At 37.4% G+C, this 23,894-nt stretch overlaps 1 protein-coding gene across 4 annotated transcripts in view; it reads left to right on the forward strand.

Moving 5' to 3' along the window:
• LOC121314244 (RAB11-binding protein RELCH homolog) overlaps positions 1-23,894 on the forward strand; it is a 64,217-nt gene that overhangs the window by 37,209 nt on the left and 3,114 nt on the right. For 2 of the 4 annotated variants that reach the window (XM_041247284.1, XM_041247285.1), the window contains 18 exons: positions 2,233-2,345; positions 3,094-3,184; positions 4,374-4,445; positions 4,830-4,970; positions 5,874-6,038; positions 6,934-7,081; positions 9,015-9,171; positions 9,498-9,621; positions 9,781-9,829; positions 10,385-10,464; positions 10,561-10,667; positions 12,558-12,657; positions 14,821-14,903; positions 15,950-16,013; positions 16,373-16,511; positions 17,177-17,293; positions 18,157-18,245; positions 22,857-22,927. In XM_041247284.1, the coding sequence (XP_041103218.1) occupies positions 2,233-2,345; positions 3,094-3,184; positions 4,374-4,445; positions 4,830-4,970; positions 5,874-6,038; positions 6,934-7,081; positions 9,015-9,171; positions 9,498-9,621; positions 9,781-9,829; positions 10,385-10,464; positions 10,561-10,667; positions 12,558-12,657; positions 14,821-14,903; positions 15,950-16,013; positions 16,373-16,511; positions 17,177-17,293; positions 18,157-18,245; positions 22,857-22,927 (1,910 nt within the window). Of the gene's footprint in view, positions 1-2,232; positions 2,346-3,093; positions 3,185-4,373; positions 4,446-4,829; positions 4,971-5,873; positions 6,039-6,933; positions 7,082-9,014; positions 9,172-9,497; positions 9,622-9,780; positions 9,830-10,384; positions 10,465-10,560; positions 10,668-11,223; positions 11,284-12,557; positions 12,658-14,820; positions 14,904-15,949; positions 16,014-16,372; positions 16,512-17,176; positions 17,294-18,156; positions 18,246-22,856; positions 22,928-23,894 lie in introns of those variants that run through there. The other 2 variants (XM_041247283.1, XM_041247286.1) reach the window with 2 other exon arrangements.

Consider the following 23,894-nt stretch of genomic DNA (forward strand, 5'->3'; position numbering starts at 1 on the left):
GAGCCTGAGGTCTAAAGGTTAATGTCTGGCTGAAAACAACACATTGGTATTCTGATGATTTATAAATATTCTAGGTTTCGAAAGAGAGTATGATGAATACAGGCATACATATTTACAGGAGACTGTGTGAAGTTGAAAACTGTCAGACAATTCTGTGAATGACATGATTATCAAACGTGTCAATTCATCTGTCAATTACTGCTTTGATTTTTGGAGAATTAACTCATGGGACATTTATGCATTTAAAGATTTTTATTTACCTAGTTCAGTATACACAATTCTGGATGTTTGAACCTTGTACTGTTCTAGTACAACAACACAAAACAGTAGAATTTCAAGTGTCTAATATAATGAAGTACATGCTTCTAAAGGAAGTTAATCATTCACTATGTGTGTGTCAGTAACCCTGGGAACAACACAATGATGGCAAAACATAGGGCATTAAGGAAACAAAAATGCACTTCTAACTTTACACACCTTTTATAGCTATTGAAATGTTTACAATACAGGTGCATTTTAAGATGGAGATTCTAGGAGGCCCAGAGACCACAATCTAATTTAGTGTACTAAGGGCTAGGGAGGATGAAAAGTTTTTTGTGGTAGAAAGAAAATATATATATATTTCCAATGTTTAATTTCTCTCAATTGTAGAGAAAAGCAAAACACAAACATGGTTTACGGAGCTCAGTCACTTATGTAGAACATTTACCAAAAAGGTGATTTAAATTACAGTTTGTGTCCATTGTATTGAAGGTCATTGCATGAGTCCTTGTTGTTTCTTTAGTAATAATAAAACTATCAAAAAAAAAAAAAAAAAAGAACCAACATTTACAGTATATAGTAAAATGTTGTACAGTATTTAAGACCTGATCTTAGTCAAAGGCAGTTTTAGCTCCTGTTACAGTAAAAGTCTGATCATTGTGAATTATTACTTTTGGCAGGACAGATGTGTTCCAGTTAGGTGCTTTGACTGTATTTCGTGGATTTGTGTAATAGCATTTTGCAACTTAAAAACAATTCATCTTGCACGCTGATTGCTAGAATCCCAAAACCCATTTTAGTCCCACCAAACAAAACAAAAACTGTTTCTATTGCAACTGTATAACAGTTTAAACATGCCTAACTGCGAGGTCCCAGAGGAGTCTCAGGATCATACTTGTCACTGATCCTTTCTAGGCACAACACTATACGATAGTTATTCAGATCTATCCTTATGTACAATAGGTTTGAAAGCTGCACACTTCATGCAAACAGGTATTTTTAAATTTTGAAACGGTATGCATCCTGTTCACAAATAATAAAATACAGTTTGATGTTCATGACACTGCTGGTTTCTTAAACAGCAGCCTTCAATAGTCCCATGAATGTCAAAGTTAAATCTTGTGAATAGGGATCAATATTTGGAAAGAAATCGAAGACTGACATTTCAGAAATACCTGCTGTTACATAAAATGATATGTTTCTCAAAATGTGTTTTTCTTTCAAACACATAGTGGAAGACTGCAGGGAATGGCAATACATTACATTGACTGTGAAATGTATATAATTGTTTTATTACTCTGAAGTGGTGCTAGCTAAGGAAATGCAGGAAAGAAATACATCATTTATTTTCTCCTGTACAACTTGCATGTGCAGTTTTGAAAATGAAACATGTCTTATGTATTTTTCAAAAATAAAGTGATCTGGTGCTGCTATACTAAATTAAGCAAGCACTCTGCTGCACGACTAGCATTTCTTTCAGTTTGTTAAACTTGCACTTCCCAGGTCATTTCGGCCCCCTCAGCAGTGTCTCCACATAAATAACCTAAGAATTGCATGATTACCTGAAAGTAAGGCATGCACAGCTGACTTCCGAACCAGATTTCCATTTTTTTAGTTATTTGTTTGCTTAACAATAACAAGACCTGTATAGTGAATTATTTATTTAGCTGTAAGGAGGTTCAGGTTTGCCTGGAGCAAAATAATATCTTTACTATTACTAAGTCACAACAGACAATATAGATGACCATATTCACAACTAGCAGAGACAGGGCAGGGTGGCTGCAGATTGACCCAGAGCTGCTACCTTTCAGCTCCTACTGCTGCTTCACCGTATTCTTAACTGAATGTTTTGTCGGAAAGCTCCGTTCCCTCAGGTATAGTTGTAGTGATTTTTCTTCTTTTTCTTACAAGTAAGCAGAATATTATCTCCTCCCAATGCATTGTACGTTAAACGCTGTCTTCCCCTTGTAGGAGTTGATCCCACTGATTTTATGTACGGCCTGCCTTCACCCTGAGCCCAAGGAGAGAGATCAGCTTCTGCACATTCTCTTCAATCTGATCAAGAGGCCGGATGATGAGCAGAGGTAAGGGGATTTTTGCTACAGACTGCAAGGCTGCCAGTCCTTGTTTCACAATACTGTGTGCAATCTTAGGGCACTCCTTCACCAGAAAATGGAACTGTTAATATCTCATATCAGTTGAAGTGCTCAGGCAATACGTCAGTAGCCCACATTTTCATCGATTTTCAAATGATATGCTGTACCAAAATATACCAATTATACTGTCCCTTTTGCACTGTCTTCCCAGAATGCATTACAAAAGTAGCCCAGATTAAAAGCTATATATAAGATAAACTGATCAAAAAGATACTTTGCACTCCTGATTATGCTGGGGAGAGAATTACAGAGCTGCGGAGTATAGCAATAGCAGCTGAAAGCCGGAGCACCACAGATCTTTAATTGAAATCCAGCCACTACAAAAAGATCTAGTTTTTCTGTCATCCATCCTGCCCATTGTCAGACTGCACAGAGAAGTGTCACTTTTACTCTGGTTTTGTTTTTTGTTTAAAAGGCAGCTATAACAGAGATGCTCTTTTTTAAAATGAACCGGTCTGGGTTAGCAAAATATTGCTCAAAGAATTAAGATTTATTCAATTGTATGTATATTTTTTCAAGTGGTTGAAGAAATGTAGTGAGTTGGTATGAGATTTCACCCAGAATGGAAACTAATAATAAACCATTACCTAAAATGCTGCATAGGCCTCCATTCCCCAGAGTTGTTGTTGTTGTTGTTGTTGTTGTTAACTCGTTTTGGTTGCCACTTTGTTTTCAGACAGATGATCTTGACGGGATGTGTGGCATTTGCACGTCATGTTGGAGCAACGCGTGTCGAAGCTGAGCTTCTGCCGCAATGCTGGGAACAAGTAAGCACAGACGTGTGGTTTAAAATATGAGAGATAATGAACTCTTCATCCCACTGCTGTCAGCAGAGAGGAACTCAGTCTATCCAGTAGATTTATTCTGGAGTGTTTAAAATAAAATAAAGTAAAGAACAGTTCTGTACCTAAAGTAGAAATGACAAAAAATAATCCACTAAATCTTACCTAATGTGTGTGCCTATATAGTTCACATTTTTAACATGCAGTTTGTTCATGATAGACTCCTTACCTTGAAGCAGCTGGACTATCTCACATCACAGGTTCATTTTGACATTTCAAATATTAATTGTTCCAATACAAGAGTAACCTGTCAATCAAGATGTTTATGGTGTCTAATTGGAAGTGTGGTATTTCAGTGGACTTCCCCTTACAGAGATTACAAACAAATGGCATGTCTGTCTGAAAGGGCATTCAGTTCATTTTAAAACTGATATTTCGATCAGAATAGACCACCTTTTATTTGGTTTCTATATGGTTTAATTAAAGTGCCATTGAGGATTGTACCAGATCTTAGAGAGAGGCTGGGAATATTAAACGTGTTATATTGGTGGGCTCCAGTAAAGGCGCTCTGCGTGGAGTGCAGGATGTGCCCTATAGCCTAGAGATTGCAGGTTTGAATCCAGACTATGTCATTGCTGGCTGTGACTGGGGGTTCCTAGGGGGGAGGCGCAAAATAGCCCGAGCGCCGCCCGGGTAGGGAGGGCTTAGTTCGGCAGGGCAATCCACGATTCACTGCGCACCAGCAATCCCTGTGGCTGATAGGGCACCTGCGTGTCTGCAGTGGAGCCATTCAGATCTGTGTTATCCTCCAGCAATATAGGTCTTGTTGCTTTGCTGTGGATCAACAGTGTGAAAAATGACAGATTGGCAGGAACATGTTTCGGAGGACGCATGTTTCAGCCTCTGTACCCCAAGTCGCTGAGGGGTTGCAGCGGTGAACAGGGATAAAAATAATAATTGGGCATTTCGAATTGGGGAGAAAACTGACTAAATTTAAAAAAATAAAATAACATTGTTATATTGAGAGCCCTTTTTGTTGCCCTAATTCGCCATGCCAAGCAAGGAGCAGGCATCTACTTGCAAAAGGAGCTTGGCGCTGTTTCACTGTAGTGTTTTTTTTTGTTCGTGTCCATTGAACTTGAACACTGGTATTTTCTTTTTAACTTCCCTTCAGATCACCCACAAGTACCCGGAGAGAAGACTGCTGGTGGCAGAGTCTTGCGGAGCCCTTGCACCTTATTTGCCTGTAAGAAAGCATGATTCCTTTGCAGAGTCTCTCCATAATTCCATTAAAAGATCGTAGGGCACCTGTTTTTGGTCTTTGTGTGTGTGTGTGTCTTTGTGTGTGTGTGTCTGTGTCTGTATGTGTGTCTGTGTCTGTGTATATATAAATAATCAGTGGGTTTATTCATAGAATTTCCCCAGTCCATCAATAAAACTGCTTTTATTATTCCCATTTGCTTTCCCTTTATTGACTGCAGTTATCCATGAATTAGAATTTGGGGATATATGCACAACCTGCTAGATATACTGCAGTGCCCGGAGCAGACATTATCAAGCAGTACTATGATATTTTGTAGATGTTTATGCGATGCTGTTAAGCACCTATATTGCTGCTTGTCCTTTTCAGAAAGAGATTCGCAGCTCGCTGGTGCTCTCAATGCTCCAGCAGATGCTGACAGAAGACAAGGCAGACATGGTCCGAGAAGCTGTGGTCAAAAGCCTCGGCATCATCATGGGGTATATCGATGACCCAGATAAATATACCCAGGTATGAATCCCACCCATTTAAAGAATTATCAAAACGTCTACCTGCAGTATTTAACACACACTTCATATAACAATTTTATTATGATTTATCATAAACAGTATTCATAAAATTCCCCGTATCAAATTAGCTTAACAGGCCTAACAGTAGCGGTTTGGTTGAAAGATGTGTTTATCCACGACTGCACAGATTCCTGACAGTTAATTTGGAACAGTCTCAAACGTGATGCCTGTGGGTTATTTTGGAGAACGGTTCGACATTCCCCGTTTTCTCAGAAGAATGACCCCCCCCCCAAACAATTTAAACATCTTTTATGAAAATACATGAATGGGAAAATATTTGCAAGACAATTACTATGAAACTGTTGCTGTAGTCATAACATTGATATAGTTCAAGTAACATTTACTGATTGTGTGGACAGTTTTGTAAGATGAACTTGATGAAAACGCATTGAAATTTTACACCCACATTTGATTAATTTATGATTTAACTGTATATGTATTTGTTTGTTTCATTTTATTTATTTATTTATTTTTTTGGTGTTCTGTACACTCTTAATAGTGTTACACACTCCTAAATTAATTGTTCTTGTCACATGGTCGAAGTATTTTATGGCATATAAAAGTTTGCTGTGTACTGGAAAAAATTTAATGATTACCAAATTGTACTGGTATAATTACCATGGTAATGCCATTATAACTTTAAAACAAAAAAGGTAAATGTTGCATATCACAGAACCAGCACTTGTCCTGATCAAAAATGCACCATCCGGACCACGTAATTTAAGTCAAGTAAATTGATGATTGTGTTACCTCAACATTGTCAACACTATGATATATTCATTTTAATTATTATTTTTGTTTTTAACTGGTCCTGTCCTAAGTGCGTCTTGCCTTGTGATTGCAGGGCTTCGAGCTCATGCTGATGGCCCTGGGGGACCCCTCAGAGAGGGTAATCAGTGCAATACACCAGGTGTTCATCCCAGCTTTCGCTGCCTGGACCACAGAGCTGGGCAGCCTGCAGTCCCAGCTCATTCCCACACTGCTCAGCAGGATTGAGAAGCTGCTCAGGGTAGGTTCTCATTGTGTTGGAAGCAAATCAGCAACCTCCTCGACAGTGAGTTTGCATTGGCCACTGTAAAGCAACAACACGTTAAATGGACAGTATATGCCAGTGTGGTATCACCGTTTGTGCTTCACTTACTTAAGAAATCTCTGTGATTAATTGGGCATAGTTTCTTAAACCCTCTGTGAACCAGCCTTTACATTGAGACTGTCGGTGCTGACTTCAGATTGAACCTCCAGCCGGGGGGGGCGGGGGGTGAAATGCAAAGGCAGACTTTCAGAGGAATAAAACAATAGATATTTTATTTATCTCTCAAATGTTGCCAAAAACCAATAAAAATCAACAGTAAAACAATAGGGATTTGAGACTACTGTTCTGCTAAGGAGAGATCAGAATTTTTTTTAAACCCTTGGTTATCTATAGCTGTATCCAAAAGTTTTGAATCAACCTATAGAATTAACAAAATTTGTTTCATAAAATCAAATGAAAACTGCTGAATAACATTAAGTTGACAAATTGAGGTAGTTTCCCATATATTAACAAAAAACTGACAAATTGTAAAATGCGACATTTTGAAATCTCACATGAAATACTACTACTGCTGTTATGGCTTCTCGTAGACTTTTGCAATATCATTTTGTAGTTTCTTTGGTTACATGATGTTAAATAAAAGATCAAAGTTATGTTCATATAGTTGTTTTTTTTTTGTTTGTTTTTTTTAATTACCAGTATACCTCAATCTTAAAATTCTAGGTGAACCAAAACGTTTGGCCATAGCTATACTATCAACGAAGACATTCTGTGGAAGAATTTTCAGTTGCTGATTAGCAGGAGTGTGGTAAAAGAAATAATGTCTGGCTAAGTGATTGAATTGAACAGTTTTTTTTTTTTTTTTTTCTAGGAAGGAGAGCACGGACTAGATGAACATAAGCTCCACATTTACCTTTCTGCACTCCAGTCACTGATCCCTGCCCTGTTTGCAGTGGTGATACAGAATGCCCCCTTCACGAATATAGCCAAGCTCCATGGAGAAGTGCTGCCCATAGAAGGTAAGGTCTCAGGACTGTCAAGCATTCAAACACAGCACAGAACTTAAAAGGACTGTATTAGCTTCAATCTCCCCTTTACCTTTCTGTACAAGTTTCATAGGTGTTTGAATTGTTACTGTATGCGTGTTAGATAAAAGATACAATATATCTTTATAATTTGTATAATAGAAAGTTCCTCCGGGCCATCCCTGTCAGTCATTAATAAGTAAAAGAGCAGAATTAAACAAGTGTTGAAACATGTCCACAGTGATTCATTAGAAGTGCAGATTATGCTCTTTAAAAATAATAATAATAATAATAAATTCAGAACAGGGTGGTGCAATATTACTCCAGGTTCCCTGTAAAATGACACACCCAGGCAACTGCTTTTTAACTGACCTATGCCTAAAGGCACGCTGCTAAGTAATGGGATACAGTGTACAGTGTGTGTGTGTGTGTACATAAGGTGCTATTACTGTGTTTCCATTCAAATGTTGACGCAAATGAGCAGTTATGTGTATCTAGAAATTCGGCAAAGGTGATGTTGCCTAATTAGGAAAAAACTTGTTTCCATTAATTCATTTCTAACAAAAAATCTGGCCAGCGTGCTGATTTCACCCATATGAAAAGGAGAATGAGGCTGTGGTTGCTATAGCGCTCGTTATACATCCCCCTCGGCTTGTTTACAAGCTTGGTAATTTCATGAGTATCAGCAATTCATATAGTTTTTCTTTTATGGGTTGTCTTTTTTTTATGGCGCTGTTATGAACAATCCAAAGCAAAATAAGTTAGAACCCATATGGAAGGTTCATTAGCAAAGCTTACTTCTACCTTCTGTTGTTAGCGATCAATGTTCTTTTATTAATATTAGGGGTGTGCTGATACTCATTCTCATAACTGCCTTTAAGAAGTATTTCTTTGCAGGTGTTCAATGCATCCATTTATTTAATGTTAGTCTTCAAAACAAGAATTGCTGCCCTTCCCCCACCTTTATAATTGAGTACCAATCAATGGCAATTAGCTTCCGGATCGATTGTTTTAAAAGTTGATTGGAAGCAAATATCCTCACAGCCGCGGTGCTGACATATTTATTGCCATACTGCCTTACGGAGGCTGTAAACCGACAATTTTAAATGTATTATTATTGAGCATTACCTTAGTACTTTGTCTGTACTGTAGCACCCATCTAATCAGGCATATAGCGCAAAGTAATTTTGCGCACTGAAAAAATGTAATGTTTTTCAACCCTTTTTAAAAAAAAAAAAAAAAAAACTTTTATGTTGAATAAAACAGAAGCCACAGTGCTTCTTGCCTTTAACACAGGTGCTGTATCATTCTAGATGAATGGTGTACTTCTCATGTGCCACTTTGTCACTTCCCAATTTTGCCACCACGGAAATCCTGCCACCATTCTCACCACAAATGTGTAAAAGTTAGAGTGTAGGGCTTGAGTGTGTTGTGGGAATCTGAATAGCAGAAGATGACTCAGTTTGGATTGAATTCAAATAGAACAGTACAAATCTTTCTTTTTGCATTCTGTTAAAACGATTGCATGTGCAATTCCCTTGTAGCAGTAGAATAGACTTTATTTTAACATTTCTTCTAATCAAATAATTTCTGACATTTTTTTCCTGTCATTTGGTGCCCCTACCTGCTAAAGTAAAAAAAAAATAAAAAATCTGTGGCGAGTCACTGATTAAAGATCTAGTTTGTTCAAGTCAGCAGAGTTGATGATCTGTATTGGGAGCTCACAAGGAGCGTTGGTGTTGAGCTCCGTTGGGTTTCGGAGGAAAATCATTTGGAATAGTTCTCTACTGCAAGCCCTGCTCTTCAAGCACCTGCCAAGTCCCGACCTCACCCTCGGGGTTCAGTAGCTCTGATTTAATGTCTGGGACCCTTCGTTTTCAACCAATGGCCACTTGAGCTTATCTTGTTCCCTTATGTGCTCTTTCAGTTACCAGGTTCCCTCGGCCAGCCTCTCCTCTCCAGGACGTGGCCACCATCGTCGGCAGCAGAGAACAGCTGGCGGTGCTACTTCAGCTCTACGACTATCAGCTGGAGCACGAGGGGACCACCGGGTGGGAGAGCCTGCTTTGGGTGGTCAACCAGCTGTGAGTGCTTTCTCGCTCTTGCTCTCGGTCTCACTCTCGCTCTCACTCTTTCCACACACTCTGGAGTTGCACTCTGGCTGGAACATCTGGTCATCTCTGAATTCTGTAGTCAATATTATCAACGTCAGGCACGACTCCGAGACACAACCTCTTCTCTGCGGAGTGCTCTATGTACTACACTAACTAACAGAATCCCACATTTAAAATGGGACACACAGAACAGACTGGTATTGAATAGATTGGTATTGAACAGAATAGTACAAATTGAAGCTGTGAGGTTCTAAATTCCGAACTCTAATGCTGTCTTCCTCTTTTGCTTTTCTCAGGCTGCCGCAGCTCATAGAAATAGTTGGCAGGATCAATGTTGCTTCCACAACTTGTGTCCATGAATTTTCCAAATTCTTCTGGAGGTTGTGTAGAACGTTTGGAAAAATCTTTACAAATACAAAAGTACGTCCTCGTGTTTTTTTGGGGGGGGGGTTTAAGTTTATTTTTTTCTTCCTTTGGCAATAAACGTGTTCTCAATTTCTTTTTTTACTGGAAATGTTTATCCACAACAGTAACATAATTTACAGTAACACTGTATGTATGTATATTTATGTATTTCAGGTGAAACCACAGTTCCAAGAAATCCTCCGGCTTTCTGAAGAAAACATTGGTAAGCAATGTTTGTACTCTTTAAACAACAGTGCCTCATTTTACTTCACCACAGTATTACTGGTGTTAAGGTATTAACACAGGAACTGAGGTCTCTGCATTAAAGTTGTAAATAACAATATATGTATGTATTATACATGCAGATTTAAATAAGAGAAAATAAAAACTACTACATTTAATGGTAACGTTTTTTTTTTTTTTTTTCATTCACATTAGCACTTAGTCTAACTCTGATCAGACCATTTGATATATGGCACAGGAAGTGAGAACAGCACAGGAAGCAGTCGCTATACTAAAACTAGCTGAAATATATGCATTCCAAACTGAAATGTTACAGTAACAAACTTCATTTTATTCATTAAAAAAAAAAAAAACTGTCGTCTTTTAAATAAGCTTTAAAAATTTGTCACAAAAAATGTATTTTAAACCTCAGCTCTTTCCGTATGGTACCATATTTTATAGCAGTACCCAACTAATTGTCAAAACAAGTGCAGGATTTACACCAGGATGAGGCTACATCAATATTGCCAATGAGAAATGTCTCCTTCATTTTTAGATGCCACAGCCGGAAACGGCATCCTAACAAAGGCAACAGTACCTATCTATGCAACAGGTGTCCTAACGTGCTATAATCAGGTAAGAGAAAAACGTTGTGGAGCCGGTTCAAACCAATCTGTTTACCAACAGTAGGGGGCTTGTTTGTTCCTAAAATGTATCTGTCTTTTCGTTTAGGAAGAAGACCGCAAGCTATTGGTGGGATTCTTGGAGGATGTCATGACAACCCTTTCTTTGTCGCATGCGCCTCTTGACAGCCTAAAAGCTTCATTTGTGGAGCTGGGGTAAAGCTTTTGATCTGTTTATTTTAAAGTTGTACACCGTTTTAAACCCTGCTTTAGCATATTGCATGTAAATGGCATACATAACAACCTCTGGGGATTGGGTGTTAGTTATAAAGCTTTCTGGTCAATACTGCCATGTTGGAAAATATCAGTATTAAAGCTTATTTTGTTTTGGTTAGCACAAGTTATGTTTTTATTACAAATAATGCCTAGGATCAGTGTGGATCAGCAGACTTCTCTAATAAGGTAGACAGTTGTTGCATTTTAGTTATGTCAACATTTGAAGTTTAGTCAAATACAGTAGTTTGCCCCGGCATGTCCCTCGATCTAGGCTATTTACTTAAATGAAGCGCATTTCAACACTACTCGCAGGGAATAACCCTTCCCTCAAACTAGTTAAAGTCAGCTTCAGTGACAAGTGAAGTGAGTTTGATGGTCAAAGCCAGTGATCCCAACCCCACCAAAGACTCCTTATGGTAGCAGTGAAACATCTTTTGCTAGTCATACCTTTTTTTTTTTTTTTTTTTTTTTTTTTTATCTGAAAACATTTATACAGGACGGGCCTGCTGAGATGTAGCAACTCATTCAGGGAGACATCTTGTCAGCAAGCAGCAGGGTTAGTTGCATGTTGGGAACCTACATGAGATCACATTTCATACAATAACTGCAGTCAAGTGTCAAAAGATATACGGTATAGCTAGAAATCTAATCTTGTTGTATTGCTGAGCAGACCTGGGGTCAATTACTGTTGTAATTGTGAAATTCGTAATAAATTACACTGTAATTGGTGACCCCATTTGTTTGAAAATTATGTGATATAGTATGTTTATGTATTTATTGCTTGGTTGTTCAGAATAAATAGAGTAAACATGTTCGTGTGTGTAGTTGTTTGTTACTTTGTAGTGTAGTTGTAATTACTGCTGCAGAATTGTAATTTAACAAAATAGCATTGTGCTATAATTGTAATTGCAAACGATTCTGTAATTGTAATTATAATTATCATAATTGACCTCAGGTCTGTTGTTGAAAATGTTTTGTAGCATCAGGAAGTACAACCAGCTGTCAAACAAAAGTGTTTGTGAAACAACATCCTTAAAAATTCTGTCGACTCGCACAGCACCACACTCAGGATCTGTGGGGGTTTGGCCTGACTCATGCTTTCCGTGTTCAAGTTTGAATCATCTTCTCAAACTATATTCAAATAAATAAATACGTAAATTATAGCTTCCTTGGGCAATATTTACCCCTTTATTGCATACTGTACACAAATGCATACATCATTTCTGTCACTACTTTTTTGCTAAATATATACTTAACAAAAAAGGTCAAGTTTTATTTTAAGGGGCACGTCATTTCTTTAATTTCTGGGACACCACTGCAGTTTTAGCTAATATAATAAAAAAAGAAATATTTAAATTCTTAAATTTGCTTGTGTGGTTTCTGGTTGATTTTTATATCACAATTTTTTTTTTATATATTAAAGATGACTACATCAACGGGTAGCACCAGAGATCAAAAAGGGAAACTTTCTACATTTACTGCTGATTTGATTTTGTTTTATATTTGTTAATGGTTAGTTCATACATTAAAAACTGAAGTAAAAAAAAAAAAAAACAGTCATTTAAAGAAATTGAACATCTGTGGCGGTTTAAGACAGACTGTTCATTCAAGGTACCGGTGCCTTAAAGTACTCCTAGTGTTTCACCAAAGAGATCATATGCTATCTATTCTGTTATTTAAAAAAACAAACAAATACAAGCTTTTCAAGCAGATACATGCCTTCAATTTCATATTAAAATGTCATGTTCATCTCTCGTGTAAATGTTGGATATTATTATTATTATTATTATTGTTATTGTTATTAACAGATATATTTGTTTTATTTTTCAGTGCCAACCCTGCATACCACGAGCTGCTCTTAACAGTCCTGTGGTATGGAGTAGTCCACACATCAGCACTGGTGCGCTGCACTGCTGCAAGAATGTTTGAGGTAAGTTAGCAATTCATGCCTCGGTTTGAAATATACCAATAATCAAGCTTTAAAAAAACTCTGTATGGAAAATGCTTTAATAGATGCATGACAGATATGCATATAAAAGTAAATGATGTGTCAGAATAACAATTGTTGTGTACTCTGTGATGGAGCAGCAAGCCTCTTGTTACTCTGCTGTCAGTTGAAGTATTGTCATTTAGGAATTTGTTCGGCTTTGCATTTTGTGATTCACTTACAGGAGTGTAAAGAACTAAAGCCTACAAATGTATCTGCGTCCTTTTAACCCTATTGTAACCAGGCTGGGGTGTCAACAAATTAATTATAATGCTTAAATATCTGTTTTACAAGAGCACTCACTGCAGCGTGATGTGTAGCTGCCACTTGCTGGTACACACACACTCACAGTTTGTAGGTTGATTTGTGACATGCAGTAAAATCCCCTGAAAAGAAGAAAACCAGGATAATTCACCTCATTTGAGAGTAAGCGAGGGAGGGAGGCAGTGTCAGTGCTAGAAATTATACAGTACAGCAGGTTTTAAAAGATGTGTCAGTATTTAAGAAGGTCTTTCTTGTCATCTTAGAGGCTAATATTACGATAGGTGTCCTCATCTAGCAGTGAGCCGTGTCCATTGATGCATGTTTTCCTGGCAGATGTACACTAATCTCACAGCCAGTGTTAGATCTTTTATTTCCATTACTTAATTTGATTCCTGTAACTAGTGTCAGGACACCACTATGAAATGGACGCCACGGTTTCTAGTCTGAGCTGCAGAAGCCTCTTGCTTTCCTGCAGATGGCTGGAGCTGTACTGAAGGGCACAATACCACTATAGACTAATTGTACAAGCTATTCACACTATTGGTGTGCGAGATCAATTACACTGATCCAATTCTAATAAGGTGCAATTGCTAAAATATAAAAGCTATTTTAATAATGTAAAAACAAATGTCTGTGCATAAAAGGATACTACATTTTATTGGGATTGAAAATATCGTTGGCTGTTGGGCCCTTTGGTGCTCAGCATAGCTAGCACATCGTTCACCCAAAGCTGTTTCTTGAATTACCTTCATTATATTTGATTTAATAATGAATTCTCAGTCCATAATGGCACTATAACCATGTTCCTCCAGCATAGTTATATATAAACAAGTTTTGTCAAACCTTATAAATCTGTTTTGGCAAAAATATAAAATAGTCATTTTAAGAAAAGTTGGTGACATTATACCATCTCCATTTTGCATAATATTGCATAGTCTTACCTGTTTTCAGATCCCATTATACATATTCTATCTATTGCAGTATTGCTCAGATCTATATTTGCCAAGTTTACTAACTAATACCTTTTTAAGTCATTTTTTTTTTAAACATTGAAGCAAGTTGAAAAAAAGTTATGTGATTTTTTTTTCTCCAATTTTCCATGTAACAGAAATCCAGCTTTTTCAGTGTTAGAAAAGAATCATTTGTTAGGGGCTGTCCAAACTTATCAGCATTTTCTGAAAGTATGCAAAGAGTGTGCAGGGAAGGGGGCTCCAGTAGAGAACACACACATCAAACCAGTAAGAAATTATATATAAAGAAAATGCGCATTGAAAGTATCCCATTAATCTGCACTTTCCCAGAGAAATTAGGTGTGGAAATACAGCCACTATACGACAGTAATGAGGAACATTATTGTAATGTGTCTATTGCAGGATAGGTGCAACACAAAGTACCTTGCATTTGTTGGGAGTTGATTTCTACCGCATTTGCTCTTGTCAACGCTTCGGGCCATAAATGGCAGTGAGCTATGACAAGAATAGAAGTTAATACCCTTGTAATAAAATTACTTTATTACATGATTGGTGGGGGCTTGCGGCTATGACAAGAACAGGGGCTTTGACAAAGTGTACAGTAACTGGTACTGTGGCTCTGTCAGTCACACACCTCAGGTCTAAATTGGCAGTAATGAGGAAGGCTTTTCAACCCACTCTTTCACACAGTGTGAAGCAGTAGTGTAGAACTATGTGCTTGGCCTCTTAAAATTTTGGTTTGCTTTTGCTTTTGTTATATTTTTGTGTTTTTTGTTTTTGTTTTTTTCCTTTTCTCTCTGCGATGTGCCATGACACTGTGCTCGCTCTTTCCATGCATCCCGTGTGACATCACCCTGCTCTGACCAATCAGCTGTTGGTGAAGGGGGTGAATGAAACTCTAGTAGCTCAGAGAGTTGTTCCTGCACTTATTACTCTCTCCAGTGACCCAGAAATGTAAGTCTATTCCTGCCTTGTTCATCTGGCATTCCCTCCAGCCTTGGCTCCTTAAGCAAATCCCCTCTGTTTTCACTTGGTAGTTCATTGCTACACCTTTAAATTTGAATTTAAGCATGTGTTGTGTTTTGTGTGGCAAACACAAAACCAGACATACCAAAAATGACCAGTGGCCTTTGTTCAGCCTTTGGCCGAGTTAAGATACAGGTTTCTCATTTACCTCAAACACCCCACAGCAGTCCCTGTCAGTAAAAAAAATGCTACCAGACACACAGTATGCTGACAGTAGAATGCTAGGCCTTGGTGCTGTAAGTTACCCAATAACTCATTTCAGCAGGCTTCTGTGATTTTGATTTTTAACTTTTATATACTAGTACAGCTTGGTCCACGTCCATTCATTCAAAACAAACCGTTCACAAACCTTTCTGTTGATAATCATGACACTCTTTTGGACCGTTAAAGAACCATTTCATAAGCATCTGTTATAGTTTTGGTCAATTATTTTTTGATATAGCTGTATAAGCAGTGTGGGTGCCTCTTTGAAGCCAAGGAGGAGGGTGTGTGCTTTGCTGTAAAGTAACCCACTAGCCTCTCTCACAGATGGTTGACATCACTAACCAGTCGCTTGCATGTTAGGTGACTGTGAGTTTGCTTGCCCATCCGCAGTCACAGCTAGCCCAGGTCTTCGCTCCATTATTTTTACCTGCCCATTTCTCTTTTGCATTTTGACCGGTTGCAGCAGATTCTGCGCGGCATGAGCGAAGCTTTAATTGACAAGAGAGTAGCTCCAGTCCTTGTTACCTTGTCCAGTGATCCTGAATTGTGAGTTAATGCAACCCCAAGACAGTAAATAAAATCCTCTCTGCTTCTTTATCATTGTTTTGGTTTGGTTTTCACTGGCATCTGAATGAACATATCAATGATTCCATACTTGCATACGGTGCAGATTACTTTCTTCTAGTAAGGTTATTTTTTTGGTCTTTGCCTGTTGATTAGTTTCAGCAGACGTGACTTAAACATAATTGTGTATTTTCCTGTTTTTTCAGTTCTGTAAGGATAGCTACAATACCAGCATTTGGTACGATCATGGAGACAGTTACGCAAAAAGAGGTATGCGTTTCCAGCTTGTATTAGTAATACATGGACTTGATTAACAGTGTTCAATATGCTGGTATCACCTTATCCAGTAAGGTTCAGTTTAAATGTGAAACATTTTCACCCACCCATCATTTTTTGCCAATAAAATCCAGAGACATTTCAGGAAATAATCTTGAATTGTTGAACCAGTTTATCTCTATTTTCAACCTGAATATGAAATAATTATGTCATTAAGCTGGTTATTCTGAGTATCCTGGGTGTTCTCCACTGCTGTGCATGTGGTAAGCTGTGGATGCATGCAGTGGACACAGTGGAGGCACCAGTACGTGTAGAGGCTTGAATACCGAGTCCAGTGCTTTTGATTGTTTTAGCTGTTGGAAAGAGTGAAGATGCAGCTGGCCTCCTTTTTGGAAGACCCCCAGTATCAGGATCAGCATTCTTTGCAGATGGAGATCATCAAAACATTTGGAAGGGTTGGACCAAATGCTGAGCCCAGGTTCAGGGATGAATGTGAGTGACTCCGATATAGCATTCCTCAATCTGTCACCTTACTGGTAAAGTGCAATCGTCACTCGGACGTAGTGTTCACTGGATACAACTGTGACAGCAGTGACATACACAGCAATCAGGACCACTGTTCTAGGCACTAATTCTGAGCGGTTTATACAGGGTTTATTCGTGCAACACGAGGATAGGAACGTCATCTGTAAGCCGTGGAATCAGGGAATCGAAGCAAAAAAATAATCTTTTTATATATATATATTAGTTACACTCATAGTCAGGATGACCGACAAAAATAACCATTTTGCGATTTGAGCGTTGACAAATGATGAAAGAACAAAATCAAAGGTTATTTCAATGTTTATTTTGATCAAATTGCGAAATGTAAAAGATCAAACAAGCAAAGAACGAAACACAAAAGAAGAGATAGCTCCTTTGATTTCTGGGGCTACTGTGCCTTTGCATGCGATGAAGAGCCTCTAGCTCAGCAGAAATGCAAGCAGAGGATTAACAGAACAGAATTGTTTGTATATGTTTCTAAACATTGAACACATTTACACAGCAAAGTCAGCCATTAACAATTTTAAGAATAAGGGAGTTGTTTTGTCTCCCCTTGCTGAAACAAGATGTAATTATGCCTTTTGGTTTTCTTTGCATTTGTTTTTGTTTTTCAGTTGTGCTTCCTCATTTACACAAGCTGGCTCTTGGTAACAACATGCAGACTGTGGAAAGCAAGAGGCAAGACATCGCCATGCAGCTCTTTGAAGCCTACAGTGCACTCTCCTGTTGCTGTATCCTTTTCACCATGAATCAATATCTGAAATTCTTCCAAATGTGTTGAACATGAGATGTGTTATAGTGTTTTCTATGCCCTCAGTGAATAAGAAAAACATCAAATACTGTTACAGGTTTTTGTTTTGTAGGAGTCCATTTTGACATTAGTAAACCCCAAAAGAAGTACACTTGAATGTGTTCTGAGACAATATTGAGAAGAACTCTTGAAAACAGGAAAAGTCTGTCATTTTGGTCGCATTTCCCAGCACATGCGTAGGTTTCCCACAGCATAGCAAAGCCTTGACATGTTTAAGGCTAGATTTGGTTCCAGACAGCCATCTGAGGTCAAACCTTAGCAGTGTCCAACACATTATGGTTTCCAAACCTACCACAGCAGATGTCAGATGATCACTTTGTTTATTATATATCCCCTGTAAAAGCAGGATGTGGGCAAATTAGATGAGCCTGTAGTCCTGTTAATTTGGACCAGGGTTATTGATGTTATTCTTGAAAGCACCAGATTTTATATACCGAGCCTTATTTTGTTTTTGAAAAATAAAAATAAATAATAAAAATAAATAGTGCATAATATTATTATTATTATTATTATTATTATTATTATTATTATTATTTATTATTATTATTATTATTATTATACAGGTCATTATAATAATAAAAAATAGTATTTGTATGGTTGAAGTCAGTATTATTGTGGCTAAGAACATTAGAATAAGCTGAATAAACTGATGCTTTTGAAGGAACCTTGGCTTATAGCTAAAGTAATTAGCAGCATGTGTTTTCTTCATTGTGGTATTATAGTAGTTATTGCTATCTTGGCAACATACATGAACAAGCAGGCTCCTTAACAGTACTCTCTCAGTTATTTCAGAAGAATTGATGGTCAACCATTTTATGCCAGGTCTGAGGTGTCTAAGAACTGACATGGAACATCTTTCCCCTGAACATGAGGTGCTAAATGCATAGACCACATTGTGGAATGTTTACTCGGTTAAAAGCTGTTATTAGTACCACTATAATTACCAGTATTTAATAAAATGTTTTTGCTAGGTTATTTATTTTTTGTTGATTTTTGCAGGTAAGAATAGTTGAAAGATCAATGGGTTCTCTTGTTTTTAAATATTTGAGTTACCATCTGTATTTAAGCAATTGATTGATCCACCACAGTAATCCTGTGTAAGAGATTTGTATTTGCTATGTTAATCAAGGTAATAGATATAATAGATTTGGAGGTTTGATTCAGTAATCTGTGCTGAACCTGCTAACTGGGGGACTTCTGCCTTGTCATTTCTGGCACCTTCCCGATACAATGTAATGGTTTAAAAAATCTATATTTAAAAATAACAAATTGGAAGACTAAATAAATAAATATGTACACTTGGCTATTTAATAGTTCCCAAAACAAGAGCAGGCTTTTCCCCACAAAAGCTTGAGGAGTTGACCCCTAGATATGATGCAGAACTTATTCAGTTGGTTCAAAGTAAAATGTTTTAACCATAAGATACATTTTAGATGCTGAAAGGTTAGACTAGTTGAGAAGGACTGCTTCACACACACCTTGACGTTAAGCGCTTTTGTGTACATTTATTTACACTAACAAATAAAGCAAAAACACAAACAAAATAACTCCCATCATCAGGCTTCTTTGAGGCTGCAGAGCTAACACCCCCTCCTGCCTCTGTCTCCCAGCTACCCTTTTTACTCTGACCTTTTTGTCCTTAATTATTTTTTCTAAACACTCGTTCGTAAGTGGATTTGTTTTTTTTTTTTTTTTTTTTTTTTTTTTTTTTTTTTTTTTTTAATGTAATTACATAATGATCAAACCCTAATTAATGTTTTAAAAAATACTATACTGTTTTATGCTGGAACTTGTCTAATGAGAATTTAAAGACAAGTATTTTTTGAAACCTTAAACACCTTTTATTGCATTAATTATCACCAGTTTACAATTTTCATATGTCAGCTCTTTTATTTATTGTATTCTTTTTTTATATATAATTTTAGTCGTCGCCAATGATTTTTACCCCAGTTTTCTGCCCAATTTAGAATGCCCAATTATAACACCGTGTAACAAATTTTTTTTTTTTTTGGTTCCTGGGTAGTAAGTGTTATTTCCTAATTGCTTATGCCTCAAAAGTATAGAAAATGGCTATTATTCCCCACAGACTTTGCTTTTGTGACCAGGACAGTGATATTTTGAAATGTACCTATTTTCCAGAACATTCCAGATAGATTCAGTGCTGAGTAAACTTGGAGTAACTTCTAGAACTTTCCAGTAATATAAGTAGTAGTATAAATACAGGGGCCTTAAGCCCACCAGTTCAGTTTAGTTCCAGCTGCCTAAGTGGATACATATCTGCATTTTTCTGAGATGGCATCAAGAGGCTGCAATGGTGGCATTCCTGATGGGTCTCCAAGGCGGTTTTACCAAGTTTCCCTGCTATCTTTGCCTTTGGGACAGCAGGGACACCAAGGCGCACTACCACAGGCGGGACTGGCCACAGAGGACCGAGTTCTCTGTGGGGATGAACAACGTCAAGCGGGAGCCACTGGTGGACCCCCGGAAGGTGCTGATTCCACCACTGCACATCAAATTGGGCCTTACGAAACAATTTGTCAGAGCTCTAGATAAGGAGTTGGCAGCCTTCAAGTACCTTCAAGACTTCTTCCCTAAGCTGTCTGAGGCAAAGGTCAAAGCTGGTATCTTTGTCAGACCACAGATAAAGAAGATCCTGGAGTGCAATGAATTCCCCAAGAAGCTCACTAGTAAGAAGAAAGTGGCTTGGAACAGCTTTGTCGCAGTGGTTCGTGGCTTCCTGGGCAATCACAAGGCCAAAAACTATGTGGAGCTGGTTAAGACTCTGGTGAAGAACTACGGCACAATGTGCCGTAGGATGTCCCTCAAAGTCCATATCCTTGATGCTCATCTTGATAAATTCAAGGAGAACATGGGAGCATACTTGGAGGAGTAAGGCGAGCACTTCCACCAGGATATACTGGACTTTGAACGCCGCTACCAAGGACAGTATAACGAGAACATGATGGGAGACTACATTTGGGGGCTGATTCGTGAAAGTGATTTACAGTATAATCGTAAATCTTGAAAAACTACTCACTTCTAAATCTTTTGTAGTCATTTTTGTATTGCTTTAGTATAAATACATGTTAATTTGGATTCATATGTTGTTTTTTTCTGTGAACGAAAAGACACAAATTCCCCCGTTTTCTCATTGGAAATGGGTACATTTCAAAATATTGCTGTCCTGGTCACAAAAGCAATGTTTGTGGGGAATAATAGCCATTTTCTATACTTTTGAGGAATAAGCAATTAGGAAATAACACTTACTACCCAGGAACAAAAATTGTGTTACATAGTGTAATTTTTATCCTGGTTCACCGGGATGCCAGCTCTTTTAAAGAAAAGTATTGCATTTAGTTAACAGTTCATTGCAGTTTCCTGGAAATCACAATCCACATGCAATTAGTTTTTAATAGCATGACCAAATTGGGGCTTAAATGGTACATGTTACACACAGTTAGATACTTATCTTAAACACACTGTTGTCATTGTAATATTTAGAAGGCAACTCGTAGTTTTATTCAAATTTAAGTTATGTGCTTCTGTGAACTATAAAGTAAACATGAAGACACAATCTGTAAACGTGCACACATAGTGGCTGTCGGATTACAGACTGATATCCAATGTATTAACTTTTTACTGAAAAGTAAAGCAGAACGCTATGTAAAATTACTTTGTGATTGTAGCAAACCAAAATATTCCCAGAGGTGTTACCTGGCATGCTGTTTAATTCAGGTACACTCGGTTAAAAAGAGCTGTCAGTTGTTAGTCTGTTCTTGTTTCACTTCCTTGATCATTTCACTTTAGCAGTTTCTTCAGGGTCAAAGCATGGTACTGGTTGAAAATTATTTCAGTCAGTAAGGGAAGCAGCTGTTGGTTTATGACAGGAAGGAAGGTATTGAAGAATGGGGACAGACTCACTTTGTATACAAATACACATATAAATAGTGCTGGGACAAATATCTGAATATACAAACAAATATTTTTTAACATATTTGGATACAAAAATCATATGCTCGTATTCGCTACAAATGACAAAAACACGTTGCACTTATTTACCACCTCACCAGAATTTGCACAACAGTTTCAAAAAATGGCAAATGAAAAAGAGCTCTGTGTGATATGTGATATATATATATATATATATATATATATATATATATATATATATATATATATATATATATATATATATATTATATATATATAATATTTTTTTTTTTTTTTTTTTTTAACATATAAAACACAGCAGCTCTTCAGTCTCTAAATTAAATTTCAGACCGCAAAAATTGAACAAACCAGATTATGCGCGCACGCATAGTGATCTCTATGGAAAGGCATCTGGGACAAAACTGTGTTGTGCTGCTTTAGAGCGAGCCAGGATCTCATGGGACAAAAAAATGGCAAGCAGGACATTCAGAAATGCCTCGCTTAAAGTGCCAAACTTGCTGGAAATGTTGTATAGTGATTTCTGTATAAACTGTGTGTGTGTGATATATAGTTATGATTTTCTGTTATGTGGAATGTAATAAACGAAACCCCCCCCCCCCCCCCCCCCCCCCCCCCCCCCCCCCCCCCCCCCCCCCCCCCATTACAATGCCATTTGTACATTTTTGTTTTATTCAAAGTGTTTAATTTTGTTAAATTTCACTTCTCGTTTGCTTGTTCAGCTACAAAAAGGCACAAGTAAACGTAATGTTATTACTTTATGAAAACGTGTCGATGGCCGCTGTTTACTGCGAAGAAATGGCAATTGCAAGGAATGAAAAAAATAAAAATAAAATGCGTTGTCAACTTTATGTACTATTTATTTCGGGAATAAACAAAACAAAGTTTAACTAACTTTTGTAGTAAAGTAAGTCCTACATAACTTATTCTTTATTCCTGGGATATTTTTTTCTATTTCAACTTGTTACGTTTTGTAATGTCTGGCTGTAAAATAAAGGCACACACACAGAGGCCACGGCCACGTCCCCCTGCTGATGTGCTGTCTCTGCCTGCGTTCAGAGCAATACAATAGCTTTTATTACTATTTGAAAAACAGACGAATATCCGAACATGAAAATCCCGTGTTTGTCCCAGCACTAAATATAAAACAGTTTAATTTTAAAAAAGAGCGGTTTCTAAAATATGTATTGTACATTTTATATGGATTATATTTAAATTAAGGTTTCCTGAAGCAAGGACCACTGTAAAAATTGCCTCCGATGGTCAGTCATTGCAGTTTTCTTCTGCATTGTAAACACTACTCTGTTTAAAGGGAAGCAGTATTTTGTGCTACATTTGTTCCTAAGATTTTTATTTCTTGCCTGTTTAATCTGTTGTTATGTGTGTTCTGTATTATTCTCTGTTTGCTATTGAGAGAATTCTTTCTCATGCTTACTAATTACCCCAGCTTCTGAAAAGACTGCTGGCTGAGTGTGAGAATGTGAGTGGTCTTTTCAAAAGCTATGTTCTTATTCATGTTCTTGTTTTTCCTTCAGGTTATTTTAAATTCCATGATAAAGGAATGTGAGCAGAAGGTGGAAAACAAGTCAGTTCAGGAACCTCAAGGGTAATAGCACTTGTTTTACTTTGAACTAATATTGTGTGATGTGTCGTTTGTGGTCATATGAATAAACAAGCTAATGGGATGCGTTTTTATGCAATTTTATCCTCCAGCTATTCCAATCCATTTTAATGTTGCTGTAAGATCACAATATTGCTAGGGAATTGTATATTGTAATAGCAGAATATCCACACACCAGAATAGGTCTGCTTTTATGCTACACATGTGGGTGTTTCTGGTATTTGTTTTTTATAATGGCCAGTATGTAGCAGTAACGTCACATTAGTGGCTTTGACGTGTTTTTTTCTCACTCTTTAAACTCTTTAAACCTTGCAGCAGGGGGATCTGTGAAGTTAGCTTTTGTCTTGGCACGTACGTGGGGAATAGGTCCCAGTATCTAGTTTTAAAATATGGAATTCTGGTGGTTATTAGATAATGCAAAAGTTCTCTCAAACTCGGACTGCAGGCATACGTATTTAGGCAGCTTGGTGGACAGAGCTTTATCACTATCACAGAGGATGGAAAACGGCATCTTTAAAAATAAATAAATAAATAAATACACATTCCCTAAATAAATCTTAACCACAAGTGTATTTTATAGAAGCAAGCATGTCAGCTTTGTTAGTTACTCACCCACCAGTTATTTTCCTCTACAGGACTGTAATATCACAATGTGGGTTTTAAAAAGAGAAGTGAGCCTGGGAGAGAATGCATATAACAAGCTGAACATTGTGCCCCCCCCCCCCCCCCCCCCATCTGATTGTTGTGTTGTGCCCTTATTTGTAGTTAAATTCAATTTTGCCACTGTCAATTAATTAATTAACCTGTTGTGACACCATCACCACTGTACCATTTTTTATAGTGTTAAAATAAAATAAAATAAAATCTATACATGAATATGATGCATATTTATCTGACCTACTTGTGTACTAAGGGTGTTTTTTCTTCAGTTTATTTGTGTCCCACCCTGAAA

The sequence above is a fragment of the Polyodon spathula genome, chromosome 4, assembly GCF_017654505.1.
Source record: "Polyodon spathula isolate WHYD16114869_AA chromosome 4, ASM1765450v1, whole genome shotgun sequence".
NCBI classification, from domain to species: domain Eukaryota; kingdom Metazoa; phylum Chordata; class Actinopteri; order Acipenseriformes; family Polyodontidae; genus Polyodon; species Polyodon spathula.